This window comes from Vombatus ursinus, unplaced genomic scaffold (assembly GCF_900497805.2).
Source record: "Vombatus ursinus unplaced genomic scaffold, bare-nosed wombat genome assembly UNPS02014863.1, whole genome shotgun sequence".
Classification (NCBI taxonomy): domain Eukaryota; kingdom Metazoa; phylum Chordata; class Mammalia; order Diprotodontia; family Vombatidae; genus Vombatus; species Vombatus ursinus.
Window position 1 is genome coordinate 19,990,001 of NW_020954641.1, and position 25,427 is coordinate 20,015,427.

General features: G+C 35.5%; 1 protein-coding gene across 1 annotated transcript in view; it reads right to left on the reverse strand.

Annotated features, from left to right (window-relative positions):
• Window positions 1-15,146: 15,146 nt before the first annotated feature.
• GABRA6 (gamma-aminobutyric acid type A receptor alpha6 subunit) overlaps window positions 15,147-25,427 on the reverse strand; it is a 47,136-nt gene continuing 36,855 nt past the window's right edge. Inside the window, exon 9 of the mRNA XM_027841887.1 lies at window positions 15,147-15,440. Coding sequence (XP_027697688.1) covers window positions 15,147-15,440 — 294 coding nt within the window. The remainder of the gene's footprint in view (window positions 15,441-25,427) is intronic.

Here is a 25,427-nt window from a genome sequence, read left to right on the forward strand (position 1 = left end):
TATTGTGCAGAGCTGGGAGAGGAATGTAGTTCAGCGTGGACATGCAGTCAACACAGGACTCAGAGAACCTGGAGCAGCCCCCAGAGGACTGAATCAAGTGCAACTGTGGTGGTTTCCAGACTTCTCAACCCATGAACACCAAAGACAACTTAGAAGGTCAGTAAGAAAAGTCTCTGACTGCGATGAGAGAGAAGCTCAGTCCCAGCTCCAGTCCTCCCATGTGGCCCTGGGTTGGTGGCTACTTCCTGAGCTTGCGGCCCACAGGCTGAGGGGGAATTGAGTGGCTGATCAGAGGGAGATTGCAGGGATGTCTTTGCTGGCAAAGGATTCTCTTGCTTTGCCTGTGCTTGTGTCTGGGTCACTGTTCTGGGTGGCAGTCCTGGGGTGAGGAGCACTGGTGTAGTGGAGCTTGTAGTGGTGGGGGAGAGGAAATCCTCCTTACAGTTCCAAGGCAGAAAACAGTGCTTATGGTCACTTAAAAACCAGAGCACAGGCCAGGAAAGGAGTAAACACCTTGTCCTTGATCATACCACCTTGAAAGAACTGAAAATTTTCAGGTCCCTAGAAGTATCTCTGAAAACAGCTGCACAAAACCCCCTAAGCTTGGGACAGTACATTCTCCACACTTAAAGCAGACCCCTACCTTAACAAAGAGTTTATAACTCAAGTAATTGGCTGGGATCATGATCAAACCTCGCAAAAAAAAAAAAAAAGGCAGACCATAGAATCTTTCTTTGGTGACAAAGAAGATCAAAACATACAACCAGAAGAAGACAAGAAAGTCAAAGCTCCTACATCCAATGCCTCTAAGAAAAATATGAATCAGTCCCAGGCCATAGAAGAACTAAAAAAGAATTTTGAGAAGCAAGTAAGAGAAATAGAGGAAAAAATGGAAAGAGAAATGTGAGTGATGCAAGAAAATCATGAAAAACAAGAAAACAGCTTGCTAAAGGAGATCCAAAAAAATACTGAAGAAAATAACACTTTAAAAAATAGCCCAAACTAAATAGCAAAAGAGGTCCAAAAAGCCAATGAGGAGAAGATTGCCTTAAAAAGAAAAATTGGCCAAATGGAAAAGGAAATCCAAAAGCTTACTGAAGAAAATACTTCCTTAAAAATTAGAATGGAGCAATTGGAAGTTAGTGAATTTATGAGAAATCAAGACACTGTAAAACAAATCCAATAGAATGAAAAAATAGAAAACAATGTGAAATATCTCATTGGAAAAACAACTGACCTGGAAAATAGATCCAGGAGAGAGAATTTAAAACTTATTGGACTATCTGAAAGCCATGATCAAAAAAAGAGCCTAGACATTATCTTTCAAGAAATTTTCAAGGAAAACTGCCCTGATATTTTAGAACCTGAGGACAAAATAGAAATGGAAAGAATTCACCAATCATCTCCTGAAAGAGATCCCCAAAGGAAAATTCCTAGGAATACTGTAGTCAAATTCCATAGTTCCTAGGTCAAGGAGAAAATATTGTAAATGACCAGAAAGAAACAATTCCAGTATTGTGGAAACACAATCAGAATAACATAAGATTTAGCAGCTTCTACATTAAGGGACCAGAGGACTTGGAATATAATATTTTGGAGGGCAAAGGAGATAGGATTACAACCAAGAATCACCTACTCAGCAAAACTGAGTATAATCCTTCAGGGGAAAAAATGGATATTCAGTGAAATAGAGAATTTTCAAGCATTCTTGATGAAAAGACCAGAGCTGAATAGAAAGTTTGACTTTCAAATGAAAGACTCAAGAGAAGCTTGAAAAAGTAAACAGGAAAGAGAGATCATAAGGGAATTATTAAGGTTGAACTGTTTACATTCCTGCCTGAAAAGATGATATTTGTAACTCATAAGACCTTTGTCACTATTAGGGTAGTTTGAGGGGAAAAAATTATATGTATGTACGTATATATATATATATATATATATATATATATAATATATATTATATATATACATATATGTAAAGAGAGAGAGAGAGAGGGCACAGGGTGAGTTGAAGATGAAGGGGTGATATCTGGAGAATAAAATTAAGGGATGAGAGAGGATTATACTGGGAGAAGGAGACAGGGAGATGTAGAATGGGATAAATTATCTCACATAAAACAAACAAGAAAAGGCAAAAGTGGAGGGAAAATTGGGGAAGGTGAGAGGGAATGAGTGAATTTTTTTCTCCTTGGATTTGCCTTAAGAAGGGAATAACATACACACTCGATTGGGTATAGAAATCTATCTTACCCTACAGGAAAATGGGGGGGAGGGGACAAGAGAGCAGGGGGATGATAGAGGGGAGGGCAGATTGGGGGATGGGGTAATCAGAGGATGAACAGGGTCAAAAGAGAAAATAGAATAAATAGGGGGCAGGATAGGATTAAGGGAAATACACTTAGTTTTTCACATTATGAATACTATGGAAGTGTTTTGCATGACTATACATGTGTAACCTTTATCAAGTTGTTTGCCTTCTTAATGAGTGTGGGTGGGGAGGGAGAAAGGGGGAAAATTTGGAAGCCCAAGTTTGAAAAACAAATGTTAAAAAAATGATTTTCACATACTGGGAAATAAGATATACAAGAAATGGGGTATAGAAATTTATCCTGCCCTATAAGAAAATTGAAGGGTTAGGGAATAAGAGAAGGGTGGGGAGAGATAGAAAGGAGGGCAGATTAGAGGATGGGATATTCAAAATGCATGCCATCTTGAGGTGGGGGAAAGGATGAGATGGGGAGAAAATTTGGAACTCATAATCTTGTGGAAGTGAATGTTGAAAACTAAAAATAAATTAATTAATAATAATTTTAAAAAATAAAGATGGAATGGAATGGAAACTCATGCAATTAGAAGAAACCTCAGAATTATGGTAGTTTATGTCTGAATAGGCACCCTCCAACTATGATATTCCTGAATGGGCATCCAATATCTCTTTGATGAGGTTCAGTGATCAAAAAGTCTATGGCTCCACAATAAGCCCATTCCATTTTTGAACAGCAACCCATTAAATATTTGGAAACCTCAACGATATCCTCCCTAAATCTTTTCTTCTCAAGATTAAGTATCCACATTTCCTTCAACCCATCCCCAGATGGCATATTTTCAGATTCTTTCAGTATCTTGGTTGCCCTTCTCTATATTCTCCAAGAATTCAATAATTGTGTGCACATTAAAAAAAAAAACATAATCTAAGCTATGTGTGAATGTGAATTGCCTCTGTTACTGTTGTTGTTCAGTCATTTTTCAGTTGTATTCAACTCTTCATGACTCCATTTGGGATTTTCTTGGCAAAGAAACTAGAATGATTTGACATTTCCTTGTCCAGCTCATTTAAAGATAAGGGAACTGAGGCAAACAGGGTTAAGTAACTTGCCCAGGATCACATAGCTACTAAATGTCTGAACCTGGATTTGAACCCAGGAAGATGAGTTTTCCTGACTGCAGGACCTGCGCTTAATTTACTGCACCACCTAGCTGCCCCTATGGTGAATTCCCTCTATGATGTGACTAACAAATGATTATCCAGTTTTTGCTTAAAGAGACCCTAGTATGAAGAAATCCAGTGCCTACTAAAGTGGCCCATTCCAATTTGGGATAACAATAATCATTAAAAACTTTTTTCCTCACTTGAAGTCTAAATTACCTCCTTTATCCTGAACATACTCTCTCTCTCTCTTCCTTCCTCTCTTCCTTTCTCATTCTCATTTTCTTTTTACTTTGAACTCAAGAATCATCAACATAAACATTTCAATATACAAAGAATAATAATAAAAGAAGTTGTATAAGATATTGTCATGTCCATTGTTTCTTTAAAAGCATTTATATGCATAAATAAATAGATAATTTAATGATAGAAAAATTACTTTTTATATTCTGTACTTTTGTTAAATAAATATATTATTGATGCTCATTCTTTGCATGTCTATCACAACCAACTAACATCTCTCCATCCATCCACTAGAAGCTCTTCCAGGGGTGGGGAACTTGTAGCCTCAAGGCCACACATGGTCTTCTAGAGCCTTGGGCACGGCTTTTGGACTGAGTCCAAGTTTTGCAGAAAAAATACTTTTATTAAGGGGATTGCTTCTGTGAAGTTTGGATTCAGCCAAACGGCTGCACCTGAGGTCTTAAAGGGCCACATGTGGCCTCAAGGCCATAGGTTCCCTACCCCTGCAACAAATACAACAACACACACACACACACACACACACATGAATTATTCATGTACATACATAAATATCTATGCATGCATATATACAGAAAATTTTCTAATGCTACATTTCAAGTACTATGAGTTTGGGTTTTGTTTGTTTGTTTGTTTATTTGTTTGTTTTGCCTGCTACATCACTCTGTTGATTCATATCGAGCTTCCAAAATCCTTGGATCAGATCAACACATATCCCAGAGAGCATAATTTTTCCCTGTCTTCACAAAATACACTCAATCTTTAGCTTAGTATTTACCATCTTTTCAGTCAGATATTCATTTCCCATATCATTCTTATAGTGCACATTCCTTCAATTGGCAGAAGAGAAAAAAATAAAACCTGTGCTAAATTTTTTTTAAACTTCCAGAATATGACTTCATTAAAACTAGAGATATTTCACAGCTTTCTTCCAATGGTACAATCACAACGATCATCAGATACTGTATCTCTCACGTTTGTATATTTCTCAAGAAGACAGTATTCCTCTCAACTGTTCAGAACTGGTCAAAATATTTCCACTTCTACACTTTTCAGAAGCAGGTTATCCACAAAGACATATTTTTTTTCCCTCTGTGTGGCCAAGTGATATTTTTTTTTACTACTCCATAAAACACTCAACTTATTCCCATTTATTTTCTTCTCTTTTATTTTATTTCATTGGGCCCTGCATCTCTATCTTATATTTTCATTTTCAGACAAACTTTAAGATCAAATCTTATTTTTTATATTTTATTACTGGATTTGTTTTTCATTTACACTCATTTCTGAAACTATAGTTTTTCCTTAACCCCACCTCTTCAAATGATTCTCTATTTTTTTTTAACCATGTACTTATTTTATAAGCCTTTAAAATATCTCTCACTGCTCTCCAAATGAACATTTTTAAAGATGAAAAATAGAACAAAAAAAATTCCTACATTAGCCAGGTTCAAAATTTCATTTTTCATTCTACATTTTAAGTTCATTGCCTTTCCAGCAGGACAGGGGTGTGAGATTTCCTTTTCTTTTCTTTGAATTAATTTACTATTGCATTGCTATTATTACTATTAATTAACTAATTATTGATATTAATTCATCATTACATTGATTAAAGTTCTAAAGTTTTTCAAAGTTGTTGTTTTCCCATATGGTTGTTGTCTTAGCACATGTTCTAATTCTACTCTCTTTGCTGCATCAGTTCAAATTTAATTTAATTGCCCTGGGTCAAATAGGTAGTGTCTGAGGTCAGATTTGGACTCAAGTTTTCCTGACTCCAGACCCAATGCACTATTCACTGTGTTACCTACCTGCCTCAATAATACTATATTATATTCATATATCACAATTTGTTTAGTCATTCCTAGATATGCAGGCACACCATTGGTTTCCACTTTCAGACTATTATGAAAAAGAAATGCTAGAAATGTTTTTTTTTGTACATATAGATCCTTTTCCTCTTTCTTTGATCTCTCTAGTATATAGGCCTTGAAGTAGCTAAGTTAAAGGATAAGTACGATTTAATAACACTGGGGCACAGTTCCAAATTGTTTTCCAGAATGACCAGCTCATTGTTCCCTCAACAGTTCAATAGTGTGCCTGCTTTCCCATGGCCCTTGAAACATTTGTCATTTTCCTCTTTTGTTCTCTCCACTGTTACCAAAACAAATCAATAAGTAAAACAACAAAATCAGCAAAACATTAAAAAAACTAAAAATATCCAATAATATGACTCTGGTTTACAATATAAACAATATTCTGTCTACCAAAGGGAAGTAAGGACATGTGTTGCTTTATCTGTTGACTGGCACTATTGTCATTATCTCAGTTAATCAGATGTTTAGCTTCTTTTAGTGATCTTGCCATTTATATTGTTGAAGACATTTTGTGTCTAGTTCTTGTGGTTCTGCTTATTTTACTCTGAATTCATTTTTCCAAATCTTGTGGGGGTTTTTTCCATGTATCTCATATTCACTATTTCTTACTAAGCAATAACATCTATTTTATTCAAATGCCAGAAATTTTCAGTCATTCCCAAAACATTAGACACTCATTTTGTTCCCAATTCTTTCTTACCACAAATGTGCTCTTATGAAAATGTTGTTATCTGTAGGATTTTTTTTTTTTTTGCAGAAGCAGAAGGAGGAAAAGGAAGAGGAGAAGGAGGAGGAGGATTACTATTGTATAGGGGGAAAATGTTTGGCACCATATTTCACCAAAAATATGTTGTTTCATAGATATATAAACAATCAGAAGAAATATAAAAGACTAAAAACCATTTCCCAATATAATAAATGGTCAGAAGATGTGAACACAACTTATTGAAAAAAATGGCAAATTAAAAATTACTATATGAAGTCAAACTCAGTATTTATGCCAAAACAACTCCATGTTTATTTTTCTTATTTACATTTATTAGTTTTATCTAACTTAGCATTTATTCACATTAATGGAGTTGCTGGATCAAAAAATATAAAGTTTAATTACGTTTTTCCTTAATTTCAAACTAATATTCCAAATATTTTAGCAAGTCATATAATGCACTAATGTGCTTGTTTTCCCATGATGTGTCCAACAGTACATTCCCATTTTTTCTAGTTTTAAAATTTGAAGGATATGAAGTAAACTTTCCAAGTTATTGCAATTTATATTTTCTATCATTAATTTGGAGCATGAATCATATGATTATTTTTAATATGCATTTTTTTGGAAGCTTACCACTTAAATATGAAGAACTAGCTCTAGATGTCTATAAAATCACAGTTTTATGAATAAAATTGCTTCTTTTTTTTTCTTCTCCTTCCTCTTCTTCCTCCTCCTCCTCCTTCAGAAGAAGCCAACTTGAGAGGAGCTGGCAGTCTCCATTGTTTTTCTATCACAGTTTGATAAAATAAAGATAGAGAATTCTCCTATGGGCCAGATCTGGGTTGATCTCTTGTTTGACTAAGTTACCTTACTCTCAGTGGGAGAAGTCCTTCAAATTGTATTGTCCTGTACATATCATCATATGTATATATTCTCTGATCTCTGGTTTGCTATCAACATGGATAAATGAATTTCTTGACTATTTTCTGTATATGTTCATTGCAGAATTGGTGTTGGCTGGGAAGGAAATTCATTCTCGTATATAGAGATGTAAGTCATTCATCCTTAAAAAATAGTACTCAGGAGTTTAGCATGGACCTGAAAATACTCCCGACACTAGTAATACTTAAGAGAGCAGATAGATATAATTCTAGACCAGTACATCCTCTCTCTGAGGAGATCAGAGTGGTGGCCAGGTTTTGGCCCCAATCTCTTGTTTCTCTTCTTGGTAGTAACCATACTACCTTAGAGCAGGGGTGGTAGGGAGAGAGAGAGACTCTGTGAATCCCATTGAGACAGCCTTATTACATGTGAAAAGCTTTCTTTTTCTGTTTTATTTTCCTAGTTGCCCACAACATTTGTAATTTGATGTTATAATTTTGTTGTTTGATAATATCTCTTTCTACTTTTGTTCTGTGGAAGCACTCTATTTCTACTTTTCTATCTGCTTCTAATAATTCTGGCTAATTTTCCTCTATGATTTCTGGAGATATGATATTCAAGGTTCATGAAATTTCTTCTGTTTCAAACTTTGGGGCTGGTCTGATTCACAGGACTCAAGCAACTTCATAAATAAAGATCCCCAAGAACATTGGCAAGGAGCTAACTACAAAAATTTGTATCTAATACTGCAACACACTTGAGTAATGCAGGTCTGCCCCTGTCCTACTGCCAATAAGACCACTGGCTATGTGAATGGAGCTCAGGGAGAAACAATGTCAGGAACAATGGCCTATTGAGATTGATTTTAGTTTGCTGTTGTTTTTTCCCATGAGAATTTCATTGTTGGTTTTGCTACAATAAATGTCTTTTTTTTTTTATTGAGATGATTAGTGGGGAGTTAAAACATAGTTCAGGGGCAGCTAGATGATGCAGTGGATAGAGCATCGGCCATGGAGTCAGGAGAACCTGAGTTCAAATCTGGCCTCAGACGCAAAACACGCACTAGCTGTGTGACTCTGGGCAAGTCACTTAACTCCAATTGCCTTACCAAAAGAAAAACAACAACAACAACAACAAAACATAGTTTAACACCATACTAATAATCAATAGTTTTACAATAAATTTTCGTTTTTAGTTTGATATTAACAATCAAAAAGCACACATATATCTCAACATATGAACAACAAAAAAGGATTGTATAAGAAGCCTTTCTGTTAAGAACAGTTTTCAGATGAAATTATCTATATATTTGTCTACACATAGATAGATATATAGCTATCTATGTGTAAATGATCCAATCCAATCTAATAAACATTTATTAAGTGCATATGACATGCCAGGCACTGTGATAAGCACTGAGGCTGCAATTAATAAAAACAAAAGATAGACACTGCTTTACAGTCCTAAACTTACTATTTAAGCTACACAAAAAGAGGCAGGAAAGTGTGGAGAGGTACACCAGGGGCTACCCAATGCAGTTGTATTTTCTTCCTTGGAGATGAAACCAAGGAAGGCAGCAGTAGCAAGGTGAAGTGATCTGAGAGTCTAATTCCTGCGCTCTATAAAGGAAGGTATTGGGAGGAGTTTGGTAATCCCAAAGCCCTCTAGGCAGGGGAGAGGAGGCTGAGGGAGGTAGAGTCAATCAAGGCTTCAGTTAACAGCATGGTAGTGAGTTTAGAAATGTTGAACTTATTCTGAGAAGGGAATCTTACTGCCTGCAGTATATATCTCTATCTCTATAGTTATCTATCAATACACATATATTTATTTATGTGTGTATGTATATGCGTGTTTTTATGTTTTGTATCCCAAAGACTTAGCACAATAGATGACAAAGAGTAGGTACTTAATAAATGTTTATTAACTAACTAAAATGCACAGAAGAAAAGAGAAATAAGTACAGTCCAAGATAAATAGGTAATAATTATAAGACAGAAGGCACTAGAATTTAAGAGGATTAGAAAAGTCTTCCTGTAAAGGATAGTATTTTAGTTGGAATATTCTTTTTCCATCTTTTACTTTATCATTTCCCATTAATCCAGTCAACCTACTCCAAGAAAAAAATCATCCCTTATAATAAATATATTTAAACAAACACACGCATGCAAATACATTTACTATATCTGAAAAATCAATGTCTCAAATTGAACCTCTAGACTATCACCCCTCTGCAAGTAGGTGTGAAGAATGTTTCATCACTGATCTTTTGAAGTCACAATGGGTTCTTGCTTTGACTAAAGCTTTGATCTCTTTCAAAGTTGTTTTTTTTTTCCCATATCTTTATTATTGTCATGGCATAAACTTCTGGTTCTTCTCATTTCAATCTGTATCAGTACATATAGATTCTCCCGTGTTTTTTTCTGAATCCATCATGTTCATCATTTCTTATACAGCAACATTATGTGGTTCTACTCATATATGAAAATTCATTCATCCATTTCTGAATTGATAGACATCTATTATTTTTTAATTCTTTGCTATAACAAAAAGTTTCCTATGAGTATTCTTACATACCTGGGTCCATTCCCTCTTATTTTTTAACCTCCTTGGTAAATACCTAATAATAGTGTCACTAAGCAAAGGATATGTGCAGTTTAATAACTGTGGAGGGTATAATTATTTCCCAAAATGATTAAAACAATTCACAACTCAATTGTCAATACACTAATGCACCTGTCCTACCAGAACCATCAACCAAAAACTGCTACTTTTCTCTTTTGTCACCTATTATCAATCTAAAGGTATGAAGTAAAATTTCAGAGTTGTTTTTTCTTTGTAATTCTCTTTTTAAATTAGGGATCTGGAAAAATTTTTCATATAGTTTTTGATAACTTACATTTCTTAATGTGATAATTACATGCTGCTATCATTAGTTATTTATATCAAAACTTTATATATCTCAGATATGAGATCTTTATCAGAAATTTAATGTGATTTTTTCCTAGTGTTTTCTTTCTTGAAAAATTGCATGTTTTATCTTTTAAGATTGTATTGGTTTAAGGAATAATGCATATTTTAAAAAAATATTGTTCTATAAGCTATTGTTAATATTCTATCTATTAATTTATAGCAACATTCATTGGTCCAGAGTTATGTTTAATTGCTTTATGTATACCTTTGTTGGCTATCAGGATACCTAGAAGGCTCAGTGGAGAGAGTGATGGGCCTGGTATCAGGAAGATCTGAGTTCAAATCCAGCTTCAGAAATTTACTAGCTGTATGACCCTAGGAAAGTCGCTCAACCTCTGTTTGCCTTAATCTACTGGAAAAGAAATTGGCAGTATCTTTGACAGGAAAACTCTATGGACTGTATTGCAGTGCTATGATCCACAGGGTCACAAAGAGTCATAACTGACTGAACAACAAAAACTTCGGGTTTCAGTACCATATTTTCTTTTAATAAGAAAGTTGGTAGGGGATGTCTTTATTCTCTATTTTTGCAAATGAATTATGTAATTTTATAGTAACTTTTTTGAATGTTTGATAGAAAGCACATGGATGTTGAGCTGGATGGACCTTGCAATTTTTTTTCCTTTGGGAGTTTATTTATAGCTTATTCAGTTTATTATCTTTCAACTGGGATATATATATATATATATATATAATTTCTCTGTATTGTTCCATTGATCTGTGTGATTTATCTCTTCATGAAATTCATTTGGTTAATTTGACATCAATTTTGTTGGTATATAAATAGTCAAAATAGTTTTAAACATTTTTCTTTATTTTCTCCTCATCTATCTAGTGTGATTCTTCCTTTTTTCAGTTTTCATTTTCATAGTTTGCTTTTCTTCTGTTATCAAATTAAGTTTATCTATGTTTATTATTAAAATGATTTGTTTCTACTAATTTAAGAGTTTTAATAGTTTTTTCAATATTGTAGACCTTTTTTGACCTTTAGAATTTCTATTTTTGTGTTTAGTTGCTTTTTAAAGTCTTTTTTTTTTCTTCTTCCAGTTTAGCTTTATTTTTATTCTTTAAATGTTTAAGTCATTGGTCTCTTATTTCTCTTTTTTTTTTAATGAAAGTTTTTAGGGACATAAATTGTCCCCTAAGGACCACTTTGACTATGTCTCTTAAAGAAAGCAGAGGTAGAAATCATGATGTCAGACAAAGCAAAAGCAAAAATAGATCTAAATAAAAGAGATAAGGAAGGAAACTAAATCTTGTTGAAAGGTACTATAGAAAATGAAGTTTTTAATTAGGAATTCTTAAAAGTCCTCTATCTGGCTAAACATCAATTTCCCTCCTGAAAGATTATATCCACTTCTAATGCAGAGGTGATTCTTGGTTGTACTCCTAACTACTTTGCCTTCCAATATATCATATTCTAAGACCTGTGGTTCTCTAATGTGGAAGCTGTCAAGTCCTGTGTAATCCTGATTGTAACTCCATGAAATCTGAATTGTTTCTTTTTGGTTGCTTGCAGTTCTGTCTCCTTGGTCTGTGAACACTGGAATTTGGCTATAATATTCCTGGGAGTTTTCATTTTGGGATCTCTTTCAGCTGATGATCATTGAATTCTTTCAATTTCTATTTTGTCCTCTGTTCCTAGTATATCAGGGTAGTTTTCCTTGATAATTTCTTGAAAGATTTTGTCCAGGCTATTTTTTTAATCACGGCTTTCAGGTAGTCTAATAATTTTTAAATTATATCTCTTGTATCTACTTTATAGGTCAGTTATTTTTCCCATGAAAAATTTCATAGCTTCTATTTTTTTTTACTTTTTTTAAATTTTGTTTTATATCTTGATGTCTCATGGAGTCATTAGCTTCCACTCACTCAATTCTAATTTTTAAGACACTATTTTCTTCATTGAGCTTTTATACTTCCTTTTCTATTTGACCAATTGTGTTTTTAAGGAGTTATTTTCTTCAGTGATTTTTTGTATATATTTTTCCAAGCTGTTGACTCTTTTTTTTTATATTTCTCTTGTAATGCTCTCATTTCTTTTCCCAATTCTCCTTCTACTTCTCCAATTTGCTTTTTAAAATCCTTTTTAATCTCTTCCAGGAGATTTTTTGGGGCCTGAGACCAAATTACATTTTTCTTTGAAGCTTTACAATGTAGCCATTTTGACACTATTGTCCTCTTCTAAGTTTGTGCCTTAATCCTCCCTATTACCATAGTAATTTTCCATAGTCAAACCTTTTTTTTTTGTTTTTGTTTTTGTTTTTTTTGTTCATTTTTTTTATTTCTGTGTATTTAGTGACTAGGTGTTTTTACATGAGAGTTAGGCTCTGGTCCTGCACTGTCTCAAGCTTTATGTGCTAGGGCTCAGGGTCTTGTTTCTGGCTTTCACTGTGATTCAGGAACTAGGTGCTTGCTTGCACTAGAGAGTATGATTACCTTCTGGCTTGTACTAGGAGGTCGAGCTCCCTGTTGACCTTCCCTGAGTGTGGGGTTTCTCTGCTGGCCTGCCCCATCCCACAGGCAGAGTCTCACCACTGATTTGCTATGAAAACAGTCTTTCTACTGGTTGTCCCTGGGGAAGGGATGTTGTTGTTGGTCTGTCCCAGGGGTGAGGTCCTGCTGGTGCATTGCCATGGAAACAGGGCCTCTCTGGGACAGAAGGCCCTGATGGCAGGATCTTCCTGTTGGCCTGCCCTGGGGTGGAGCCTCTCTACTGTCAGCAAAGGGATGAAGGCCTGAATAGTGGCTTGTGTTGGGGATGGGGCTACTGGAGTGGGGACTTGCTGTGCTGTAGAAACTGCTGTCTTGAAAGATGATGGAGCCTCATTGGAGGATTGCCCCAGGCTCAGAGTCCCTGCCACAGGCCCCCTACTGTGAAGCTCCTGCTCTCACTACTTTCCTTTCCATCCCTGTGAAATAGACCTTTCCTCCTGTGCTGGTAAGTTGCTTCTCTGCTCCTAGATCAGTTCTGAGGTGGTTTTCAAGTTGTTTGGAGGGGAATTTGGTAGAATTCCTTCCTCACTCCAACATCTTGGTACTGTAAATACCACAAGATAGTCTTCTAAAACTGAACTATTTCTTTAATTTTCCTTTGTTGATTATAATTTTTTATTTTAGTTCTATAAGAATATATTTAATATGCTGCTTTTCTGAATTTCATATGTATTTAATGCTCTAGTACATGGTGAGTTTTCATAAAGGTGCCATGCAACCTAAGTAATTAATGTACTCTCTACCATACACATTCATTAATTTTCATGATTCTAATTCAACTTTTTAAAACTTCTATTCAAATCTTTAACTTTTTGCTTATCTATTTCTTGATAAATGTGAGTTATTATTATTGATTAACTTGACTGAAGAAACACAAACAATTGGCAAATGTGAGACCAAAAATCTTTACAACTCTTGCCAGTCTGAGTATTACAAATTCCATAAACTTAAAACTGAATTTATTTAATGTCTGAATCTAGTATGATTCAAATAATGGAAAAAGAAAAAGAAGAATGTCAGAGTTATAGAGGACTATCCATTTTACACACACACACACACACACACACACACACACACACACACCACCTCATTTTTCTGATTAGGAAACTGAGGCTTCGAGAGTGAATTACCAAAGGTCAGAGAGGTAATAAATAGTGGAACTAGAGCTAAATTTCCATCCAGGTCTTCTCAATCCCAATCCAATTCATTTTTAGCACATCGCAAGAAGGTAGTGCCTCCTAATCAGTGGTGGAATAATTTCTTGAATAACTATGTTGCTCAGATTGTTTTTCTTTAAATTTTTTTTTTAATTCTTTTATTTATTTATTTTTTAGGGAATTGGGGTTAAGTGACTTGTCCAGGGTCACACAGCTAGTCAGTGTCAAGCGTTTGGTCTGAGCCCAGATTTGAACTCAGGTCCTCCTGACTTCAGGGCCAGTGCTCTATCCACTGTGCCACCTAGCTGCCCCCCAAATTGTTTTTCAACACCAAATAAAGTGGAACACCTCCTACATCCCCATTTAATTCTTCCATTGCCCAAAAGTCTAAGCAATGATTTATGTTAGTCTATAAACTTCTTGTGGGCTGAGTCTGGCTTTGGGGGTTGGGGCTGGGAGGTGTCTCTATATCCCAAGCTGCCTTATCAATAGCATGTGCTTAATAAATGCATATTAGTTTGGGTTGCCTTACTTAGGAGTGATTGCTTAATAATTTTACTAGAGGTATAACAAGGTCAGGGTTACTTTATTTGGGCATTCTTGGAAAGAAGAGGAAGATAAAAAGGAGACATTTATATGTAAAATATAAGCTTTTAATGATTTCATTTTAACCACTACAACCTCAATAATTGTAGGACATAGTGTGGAGCACATTTTCTTAAGGACAATCTAATAGTATACAGCTGCATTATTTTTTGAATAGTGCTTAAGCTATGTACATATGCATACATATTTTATATTGAATGAATAATTCATAGATATACAAATACCATACTTTATTGAGGTAAGAGAGCACAGCAAGGTTAAAAAATAATGGTCAGGCTGAATGCTGATTTCACAATGCAAGTGAAAGCCATATTTAGCCAATATAAAGGTCACCTCCATGCTGATCTTTACCTATTGATAAATATTTAGGGCATATTTATAATCTAGTTCTTTTGGAAAATGTTCCAAAACCAATGCATTTTAAGGCAACTTTTGGAGGTGTTAACATTTCCATACCCTTTATCCTGTGATTAACAGGGAAAATTAGTCATCAATGATAGACCAAAAAAAATTGCTTTCAATCTCATATCTACACTGACATATCATTCCAATCTTTTTAGAAAATAACATTTTTACTAGAAAGATGATTTTTTCCAGTCTTTATATTTTGCTAGCAATATTAGTATATAATTATTTTATGCTATCCAAATAATGTTTCCAAATTTAATACAATTTTAAAAGATTGAGGCTCGATGCTATATTCAATGTAAATTGTAGATACATTACATACAGATACTACCTGTACCGGTTATTTTGTCTGACAACTATTCAATGCTACTACTCACTTCCATAGTGTCTTTAGACAGGTAAACGATCCAGTATACCAAGTTGAATCCTGCAAATGCCACAGGAAAGAGAATTCTGGAATACTGGTCTATTTTACTTGTGCCACCAATGGCCGATGGTGGTGGTGGTGGTGGTGGCAGTGACAGTGGCATGTCAGGCATCCACTGTGAGTTAGGTGCTCTGGTGAGAACTTTCTTCACCTCAGGTGACTGAAGTTTTGGCAAGGTCAGAGAGTTCACTCGCTTCTTCAGATTATAATTGGAATGAGGACGCTATGGAAACAAAGCACTCAGTGGTTAGTAACATACTTGTCAATAGTGGTGACAATTTATTCAGTAGGCATTTATGGAGTGCCTTTTTATTTTCAAGGCAATGTGCATGAGGCTATGCTAAGATCTTCACTGTAATAATCAAAACAATGTAAGTGAATCATCAAAAATATCTTCCTTCTATACTTCCCTGGAAAATCTATGATTTCTTACTGTCTTTCTAACACATCAATTTAAGATGACTCAAATCTGAGGCCTGCTCTCCTGATTGGTAAGTCCCTGACTGGGACTGCCATTTCATGAGGAGCCTCAGCCATAATGCTTACTTCACTCCTACCTAAATTCATTATTTGGACTGTTCTACCTTCCCACCAGCTGTCTTGATGCAGTAACACCAGCTTGCTTGTGTACCCAGCTCCCTTTTCCTCCTTTTCAGCTCCCCTTTACGATTTGTTTTCTTCTGTTATAAGCTCCAGGAGATACTATCTTGTTTTCTTATTTCTCTATCCACAGTATGTGTCATATAGTAAGTGCTTAATAAATAACCTATCATCTATCTATCACTGAATCATTCAATCAATCCACAAATATTGATTAAGTAATTCTGACACAGAAAGAGCAGGCTCAATGAACTGGTGAGCACAAATAAGTTAGTGACTGATTCCAGATAATGCTGGGAACTTCATGATTTTGATACTTCTGCCACTTAGTTCAGTGCGTAGTTCTTAGTGACTCAGAGACATCAAGATGATATGACTACATGTTGAGTTAAGTCTAAAACAGCTTCCTAAATTTAAGTTGTTGGTATTTTCTTTTAAAGTAAAAGAATTTATACCCCACTCCTTCCATGTTCTCATGGCAGACTGCAAACCTCAGAAATTCCAACACGATTAATCCAAGAGAATTATTATCTTGTCTCTTATCTGATTCAAGAATAACTTGGGGTTCCTCATAATTTGCTGTCATTCTCTTAAGCAAATCTTGTCAGAAAAAGCAAAATGAACAAGTATTGCCGACCTTCAAGCAAGATATTTACTAAAACCTCTCCTAAGCTCACTCATCACAGTAATGGACTTCTCTCATAAGACATTTCCTTTTGAGTCCATGATAACATCCTAGAATCATATCCTTGAAGAAGACATATTTCTATAATCTATCAAAGCATAGATTTAGAGCTGGAAAAAATGTAAAAAGCCAACTACTCCAATACTTTCACAGAGGAGGAAATTAAGTCCCCAAAAAGTCTAGTAACTTGCCTAAGGTCACAAAGGAATTAAATGGTAAATCCATGATTAGAGCCCATAATGAGTCATTCTAAATTGAGTGCTCTTTCTATTGTACCACATTTCCTCAAAATCAAACCATTAGAAGAATCTGAGAGAAAATGGCTTGGGATCACAGAGATTCCTGGAAAGATGGGTGTTACTTCAAACAGGAATAGAGTCTGGACAAATGAAGATATAAAGACAGAGACTGGATTGAAAAGAATTAGAGAATGTTCTATCTATTTTCAGGTCATCTCTTAACTACATCATAATAGCAAAAAGTATGCAGACCCACTCTTAGCACTCTTAATGGGAAACTAAAAAGGGGGAAAGGTAAACAACCACAAAGAAAAACACCTTTAAGCAGATTTTTAAGCATATTTTTATAGAAAATAATATTTTTGTGTTACTTTCCTAAGTGTCATAACCTTCCACCCTCATCTCTTGTGCTAACTCTGTTAATTGAATGTTTTGTTCAATATGTTACTATAGGACTCTGCCAAGCTAGCACTGGGAATTTAAATTTGTGTGTGTGAGTGTGATAAAAAGAATGTCATAGACAGTTGATTTGGAGGAATGGGCCATAGGACAAGAAGTGGGGCCAGGAGGAGGAAGAGGTTATAAATAGGAAATTATTCAGAGACATTTCTCAGTAGAGAACAAATTTTGGCCACTCTGGCTTCCTGGTGCTAGTTACCATGAAAGGATGATTATTCCCCTTTCCCTAAAACTGCACTTAAATCCAAAGTTGTGTTTGATTTTCTTGCCCATATGACCATTAAGTTCAGCCTTTCTTCCTTTTCTCCTAACCATAGGAGCTGAAATTGCTAAGCACAAATTGGGTCTTGCTCATTTATTTCAGAGCAGTTTCAGGACTATACTATGCTTCTCTTCTGTTCACTATATTTGCTCCCAAAGTACATTCCTTCACACTAAGGACAAGCATTGATACTACTATATAATACGTGTTCCAATGAATCAATGAATGATGAATGATCTGATTTCTCCCTTCCCTCTTGTCTCTGTCTCTGCCTTTCTATGTCTCTCTACCCTCTTTCCTTTCCTCTCTCTCTCTCTCTCTCTCTCTCTCTCTCTCTGTTGCACTTGCTCTCTCTCTTGAAAACATAGAAATACCAACTTCCTGTGTGTTCTAATAACTCCATCACCTGCACTGATATTAAGTGTTTCTGGAAGTTCATTGTCCTAACTAAGTATAAACCAGTGCTCCCACAAGGCCTTTCTTTTATGTCCATTTCCCTTGACAAATGTGACTCAAGATGGATAAGAATCATTTACATAGAGCACTTCCCCATAGACTTGAGTCTAAAATTCCCAAGGGAACAAAAACTTTGGCTGTCCATTTCTTGCACAGTATAGACTGAACTTTTTATACTGGTATTCAAGGCTTTCAACAATTTAGCTTCATCTTATCTGTTTTATTCCCCAGTCCTTCCTAAATGAATGCATCCATGTTCCTTTCAAACAACAAGCATAATCCACCAATATATTTTTTGAGTGAGACTACCTCTTTGGTCCCTTAAATGTCCTTGTACTTTGACAAGAAAGGCCTCTTATAAAATTTTCCCATTGATTTCTGTTTCTTTTTTTTTTAGCATTCTTGACCCTAAATAGTTCAACATTTTCTTCTTAAATCTTTAAATGCCAGAACAACAATTTTAGAACACTTCTTTGCTAATACTGCCATTTCACAGATGAAGGACCCAAGCCCTTGAGAAGTTACATGACTTGCCTTGGCTGAACCCTGCTCTCCTGATGCCCACTCTAGGTTATTCCCCAAGATACCCAATTCCTTACTTGCTTTATGACAAAGTTGAATACTGGACATTTTTTCCCCACTATGAGCAACATAGGCTAACAACCTGATTCTGTATGGTTTGGGCATCTTGCCATTCATGCTGTGAGAATTCCTGTGGTATGCTTGTCCTTTAGTGCCCATTTCTCAGCACGCCACTTGAGGCTAGGTTTACCTTACAGCAGGTCTCTCTCACAACACATGTTACACATTCTCCTCACTCTCATAAAATAAACTTGTTTACACACTGGCAGAAGAATTGCCACTTTGCTGCCCAGTGGGGTATGTTTCTCACATGGACAGACCCCATGTGACTCTGGCCTGAAACCCAGCAGCCACCGGATAAGTTGGGCACCTCCCTGAGTTTTGTTCAGTGTATAGTACAGAAGGGCCTGCAGATTTAGTGACATTTGAACTACAAGTAACAACAACTGTTACAGTTTTTCTCTCTGGACTCTTTCTCCTGAAGGCTTTCATTCAATTTACTAAAGAGACTTGGCTGAAATTATAAGCATAGACTTTGGTGTGAAAGATGAGATTCTTTTTTCAGGGAAATAACAAGCTCTCTGTGGGTGAGTCTCTGTTCAAAGTATTCTAGTTCATTTTCTCATAACCATTTCCTACAACGGTGGCTCCTTTTAGTTATTCTGTGCTTATCTACCTCAGTTAGTGAGTGAAATCATCTCTTTCACAATATTCCAGAATGAATTGACTCATACTATCAAGTCTAGGCTTTGAAGTGATCATCACACATCCTAAACCATTTCTTGTAGCTCTCCTGTATAATTAACAGTATGCAGACATCTTATCTCAACCAGTGAACGAAAATATCTTAAGCTCAATTACTATTTCTTTCTGTCTTTGTATTTCTAGCACTTAGCACAGTGTCTGGCACATAGAAAACATTTAATAAAAGATTTATTGATTGAAGATATGTATGTCCTATAGTTAGAGGAGCCTTTAAGAAACAAGAACTAGGGCAGAACTACAACAGTGGTAAAAGTGTCGAAAAAGCAAATTTAGGCTTGATATACATGTAAGGTATTGTCCCTTTGATATGTGGACATTTTGGCTGTTGATAGAAGAAGAAAGGTTATTTCTTGAGGGAAAACTGATAAAATCAGCAGGAGAAGAAACATGGCCTTTCAGATAAAAATACTGAGGAGAAACCCAAATTTTTCTCAGCACCTGATAGATAATTACCACTAAGATGAATATATGGGAAGGAATTAAGGATGAGTAGGGATATTAGTCATGATGGCTACAGGATGTGGTGGTTCAGTGCCTCGTTTACATGTACCTATTTTTAGGGTTTTAAAGGTTATAAGTGAAAACTGTAAAACAAAAAATTTTTGACGCTATGGGAAGATTATACAAAACTACTGACATCATACCTAACACAAAGGTATAATTGCTGATTTTTCACATCATAAGTGAGAGATAGGGGGCTGCTGATTAAGACACATTGATCTGTAGCATAGGAAGTCAGAGAAGAAGCTGTAGGAAAAACCCACACAAAAGCGGAAAAGAAAAAATAGAAACAGAGGAGAAAAGATAGGCTCTAAATTTGTTTTTGCCATGAGAAGAGGCTTGAATTTCCTGAGAGATAACTGGATAAATCAGAATCTCCTGCTATTTGCATATCTGAAGAGCTTGGTAGTTGTCTGCTTTTAGAGAATTCCTTGTCACTGAAAGAGCTTAACTCTTATTCAGCACTCTACCAAGGGTGACTTTGCCCTAAAGAGTCTGTCATAGCTTCAATGGCTGAATTTATGGGGGGGGGGGGAAGCAGCTTTGCTCAGCAGGAGAATTTTGACAACCATAAGAAGGACAGAAGAAGAGAAGACGTTTTAGTCAACAGATGATGTATGTTGAGCACTAATCTCCAGAGAGACCAAGGTCTTCACACCTTTCTTCCAGCATTATGAATTGCCCTAAGCCCATGAATTTCCCTACTTACATCTCCCTGTTAAGTTTCTGCAAGACTGTGTCTACTCTTTCCCATGCACATTGTGTGCACTGGTGGGAGAATGTGATAGGGTCAGGATGGCAAAAATGGTATTGGGTACTTCAGAGAATAATGAGATCTCAGACCAAGTATAGCCAATCATTTAATCACTGGCATTTTTGATATGAAATATCTGTCAAAAAGCCAAAGAATTGACACAATACTGGGGGAACTCTACTAATTTGTACATTGCTTTTGTTGTTGTTCAATCATTCAGTCATGTCTGACTCTTCATGATCCCATGGACCATAGCACACCAGTATTGTTCATGGGGTTTGCTTGGCAAAGTTACTGGAATGGTTTGCTAATTTCTTCTCCAGTGGATTAAGGCAAACAGGTTAAGTGACTTGCCCAGGGTCATGTAGCCAGTAAGCTTCTGAGGCTGGATTTAAACTGAGGATTTCCTGACTTCAGACTCAGTGCTATATCTACTGAGCTACCTAGCTGCTACCAGACATGAAAATGGAAGAAATAAAGAAGTCATATGCTTTGGGCTCCCACATTTTCTTTTGAGAGTGAAACAAAAGAATTGGCTGAGGTAGTTTCATCATATTTCAAGAGTGAAAAAAAAAATTGTTCATGGGACACTTGATCATCTGTCTTCCAGTGTCCACGATGAGCATAAATAGACAAATATGAAGATATCTATGGTTATATGCCAAATTAATAGAATGAAAAGAAAATCATTCTAGAGTCAGAGGGCTTGGATTCAATATTGACAGCTTACTATCTGTGTGACCTTGTACAATTCTCTGGTTTCTATTTTCTTCATATATAATATAAGAGGTTTGGACTATATAGTCTGTGAAGTCCCTTGTAGCTCTGTATTTCTGATCTTATTATCTCAAATTAGGAAAAAGAAGGTTTGGTAAACTCTCCAAACTATGTGTAATGTGGGTCTGGCACATGCCCAACCCACCTGGGAAGGAGTTTATGAAGAGCAGTTGGGAGCCTGCCTCTCTGGTAGTCTTAATGACATCTAAGGAGACACTTGGAGAAATGGTAGAGCATGAGTGAACATTTTCTAACTTGTTCCATTCAATTAACCACATGGCTTTAATTGGTTTGAGGAAGCATTCAAAAATGCCTTTCAGATTTGACTACTCCCTCTTTCCTACTCTTTACCTCATTGTCTTTAGCTATATTCTGAATTTTGGAGTCAGAACCAGACTGGGTTTAACAGTCAATATAGCATTGATGTTCCAAGGAGCAAAAAGTAATCTGTATAAGTGGCTTTCGGGACTTCAGAAAAAGTTTTCATTGGACAATTGTGCTGCATCTGGACATGGACTTGGTAAGACCAATTCTATGTTAAGATCTGAGTCAAAGACTAAGGTGGTACAGAGAAGACTATGGCTTAAAAATAATGATGAGAGGGTAAATGTTTATATATTTAATTTTGCTATATATCTTAATTTTTAAAAAAAATCTTTTGGTAAAAGTCAATTGATGTTAAGTGGTTCTAGTTACTGGTTCTCCAATAAATGGGCAAGACACAATTTGGGTCTTGAGTCAAGAGACCTCCCTATCTCTATCTCCTCAGGTTGAGAGAGAGGAGTCAGAGCATGCATATTAAATATGTAAGCATATTCATTTATACTTTGTGAGTAATTTTTAATGGGAATAAGGTTTTTTTAAATACAGGAAATTTAGTTCACCATTAAAAAAGGCAAAGATTTTTATGCTACTCAGAAGCCTGGTGCCTATGTATGTTGAATGTCCTCTTAAAGAGGGTCATCCAGAAAGCATTAAAAGTGATGCATGCCAAAAATAAATAAATAAATCATCCAAAATTGCTTTGTCTTAATAGACAGGTCTGGTTATTGTTATATAGTTATATATTCAGTTGTCCTTATTATCAGATGACTTACTGATTTGAACAAAGATCAAAGGAAATATTGCATTATTAGGAGACACTGCCCGTGACAACAGCACCTACAACCCATCCTTTTAGTCAAGCTACCAGTTTTGAAAAATGGAAATTGACCTATGCAAAGATATTGATTCTAATTATCACTATTACTTAGTCAAATTTAACCAATAAAGAACATTCACTACAATAAAGAGGCAGAAAAGAGCTAAGGAATCACTTCAGTTAGCAAACACCCTTGCCAAATAGAGAAATGAGAGAGTACAGAACCTTATAAACTAACATACAAAAGATTCCCAAGGATAATTACAAAAAATTTTAACAATATCCCCTCACAAGATAGCAAAAAAGCAGTTGAGGGGAAAAAAATCATTTAGAATACTTTACATAAGGTCCAGTTAAGCCAGGTCATTCTAAGAGCATTGAAAATAAGACAACTCATAATTATAAAAATGAAATGTAAAACAAAGAAACATAACTCTTCTAGGAGTTCTTTTGGTGATATAATCTAATTAACAATATTATTAAAATCATCACATTTACCTTCTTTTCAACCTTATTATCTTATTTACTATGTGATGAAGTGATAGTGACATTTAAGTATATGAACCCCAGTAGAATGAAAGTTCCTTGAGGAAAGAGGTTGTAATTATTTTTCTCTTTGTATGTCAAATATTGAGTGTCTTACACAGAGTAAGAAGCTAATAAATGTTTGTTGAAATTATGGAGAAGCCTGAATGAAACCAAATTACACATGAAATAAACTTCTGTCGGAAGTAACATAATTTTAAAGGCACTGAAAGACAGATTTTCAAGATATCTTAAAGAGAAGATTCCAAAATAATTATATACAGCAAAACAAATGTTACTGTTACCAAATCAAGGTGACTGAGATATCAGTACCTACTTACCCAAGTGCTTACATTCTTATTTCTATAAAATCTTTATGAGAATGGGCCATGCATACAGTAAGAGTTTAACTGTTAACAGGTGGATATTCTCAAACAAGTTTCTAAGAAAGTATATATTTTCATAATCACAAAACATATGAAGAGACAGAAAACAAAAAAAGATCTTACTGTCTCATATTGTGCCTGTTGTTTCTTGATTACAAAAATCCATTTGATTCACTAGACAAATGCAACCTTAATAATTCTCCTTAAACAAGTTATCATTTATGCATATGTCAAAATCGTGGAAATTTTATGACATGAAACCAATTTTACTGAATGATCTGTAAATTATCATTATCAAGTAAGACATTAAATAAGGAGATATATGATGGTCAAAGGTTTTCACCAATGTCATGGAAAATAATATCCTATGCAAAGTCCAAATAAAGCATTTTAATCAATTCATGCTACATCATTAAGTACATGAAAGAATTCCAAAACAATGGGCTATATCAGGTCACAGGGTAAAATTGTTCCTGACCAACAAAATCAAGAACAATTTCATTGTGGACATAATTTTCCATTTGTTCTTTATGGAATAGATTCAATATTCAGTTCAATAGACTAAGGAAGCACTGAGGGGCATTGCAACCATATGGAACAGAGTAAGAAAAGTCATGAGAGATATAGAGAGGGGCTAGGGAAATGGGACTTAGGAGGATCTGCCTACAACAGCCTGCATGAGCAGCCAGAGACTACTGGGTTGAATCCAACGAACATATTATTGCATAGCAAGATTCTCCAGTTCTACCTGTTCATGAATGGCATTATGCTGATTATATCGAGCCCTAGAACAGTATAAAGGCTATCAATGAGATCTATGTTCTCTCAAGTAATATCCTTCTATCTATCCACATTGGGGGAAAAAGTGAATTAAAAATTCAGATTGTAAATATTATAGTATGACAATACAATTGAACGAATCACCCCTTCATTTGGATCAAAAGTGTGTGTATGTATGTGTGTATGACACACATACATGCTTTCATACATGTATACACATACATGTGTGTGTATTCATATACATATATATGTGAATGTATATATAGGATGTGATGGCACATGTCTGTAATCCTTGTAACCAGAGAGGTTAAGGTTGGTGACTCACCTGACCTCAGGTATTATGAGCTGTAGCAGGGCTAAAACCAATTGAATGTTTGCACTATCAAACAAAAATACAGGGATTTCCTGGGGGTGACAGGCTGCCAGGACATGACAGAGAGAGCAAACCAGGACAAATTGGAAATGGATAGGTCAAAGGGCCAGGTAAATGACAGATAAAAAAAGAATATGTATATTTGTGTAGGTATACACACATGGTATGCATATATGTACATATATGGATATATGTGTGCACACACATACATGCATACATGCATGCATGCATGCATACATATGTAGTGTAAATATTTGTCCTAAAAATCTTAGTGCCATTTTAACCTTTCATAACTTTGGAAGTATAAATGCTACAAGCTTACAAAAACAACATTTGAAAACAAACATTGAAAGTAATATTTATGTTTTTAAAATACTGATAGGTTTCTTATTTCAATTCAACATAACCTGTGTAGGCTACATATTGATCTAGTCAATTTTGAATTTTGTAAAAACTTTTATCAGCTGCTGCTCAATGACTGGAAAGATTGCATTTGTAACCTAGCCTTAAAATCATCCATAGAATAAGGTTATGACACATTCATGACAGTGTTGATGTAACTTCAATAGAAAAAATGTAATGGAGAAAGATAAAGTTGACGGGGTATGGGCCCAAGCCGAGACCTTTGCCCCTCACCCCCAAAAAGAATTGGGGTCCCATTTGTTTAAGGACCCCAGAAACCCCTTAAACTTTCTTTGACCTCACTCTGGTCTCAAACGGTTGCTTGAGGCTATACTCCACTCAAACGGCCTTTCCTTATGTCTTATTCAGACTCTCCCTATCTCCCTTTGAAAACCTAATGCATATTAGACTTTGATCCTAGTATATTTCCCACCTTTGATCTTATCCAGACCTCTTCCTTCCAGTTCCCTTTATTGTCAACCTCCTAGATATTCCCATCAGAATTCTCCCTAAACTCACCTCA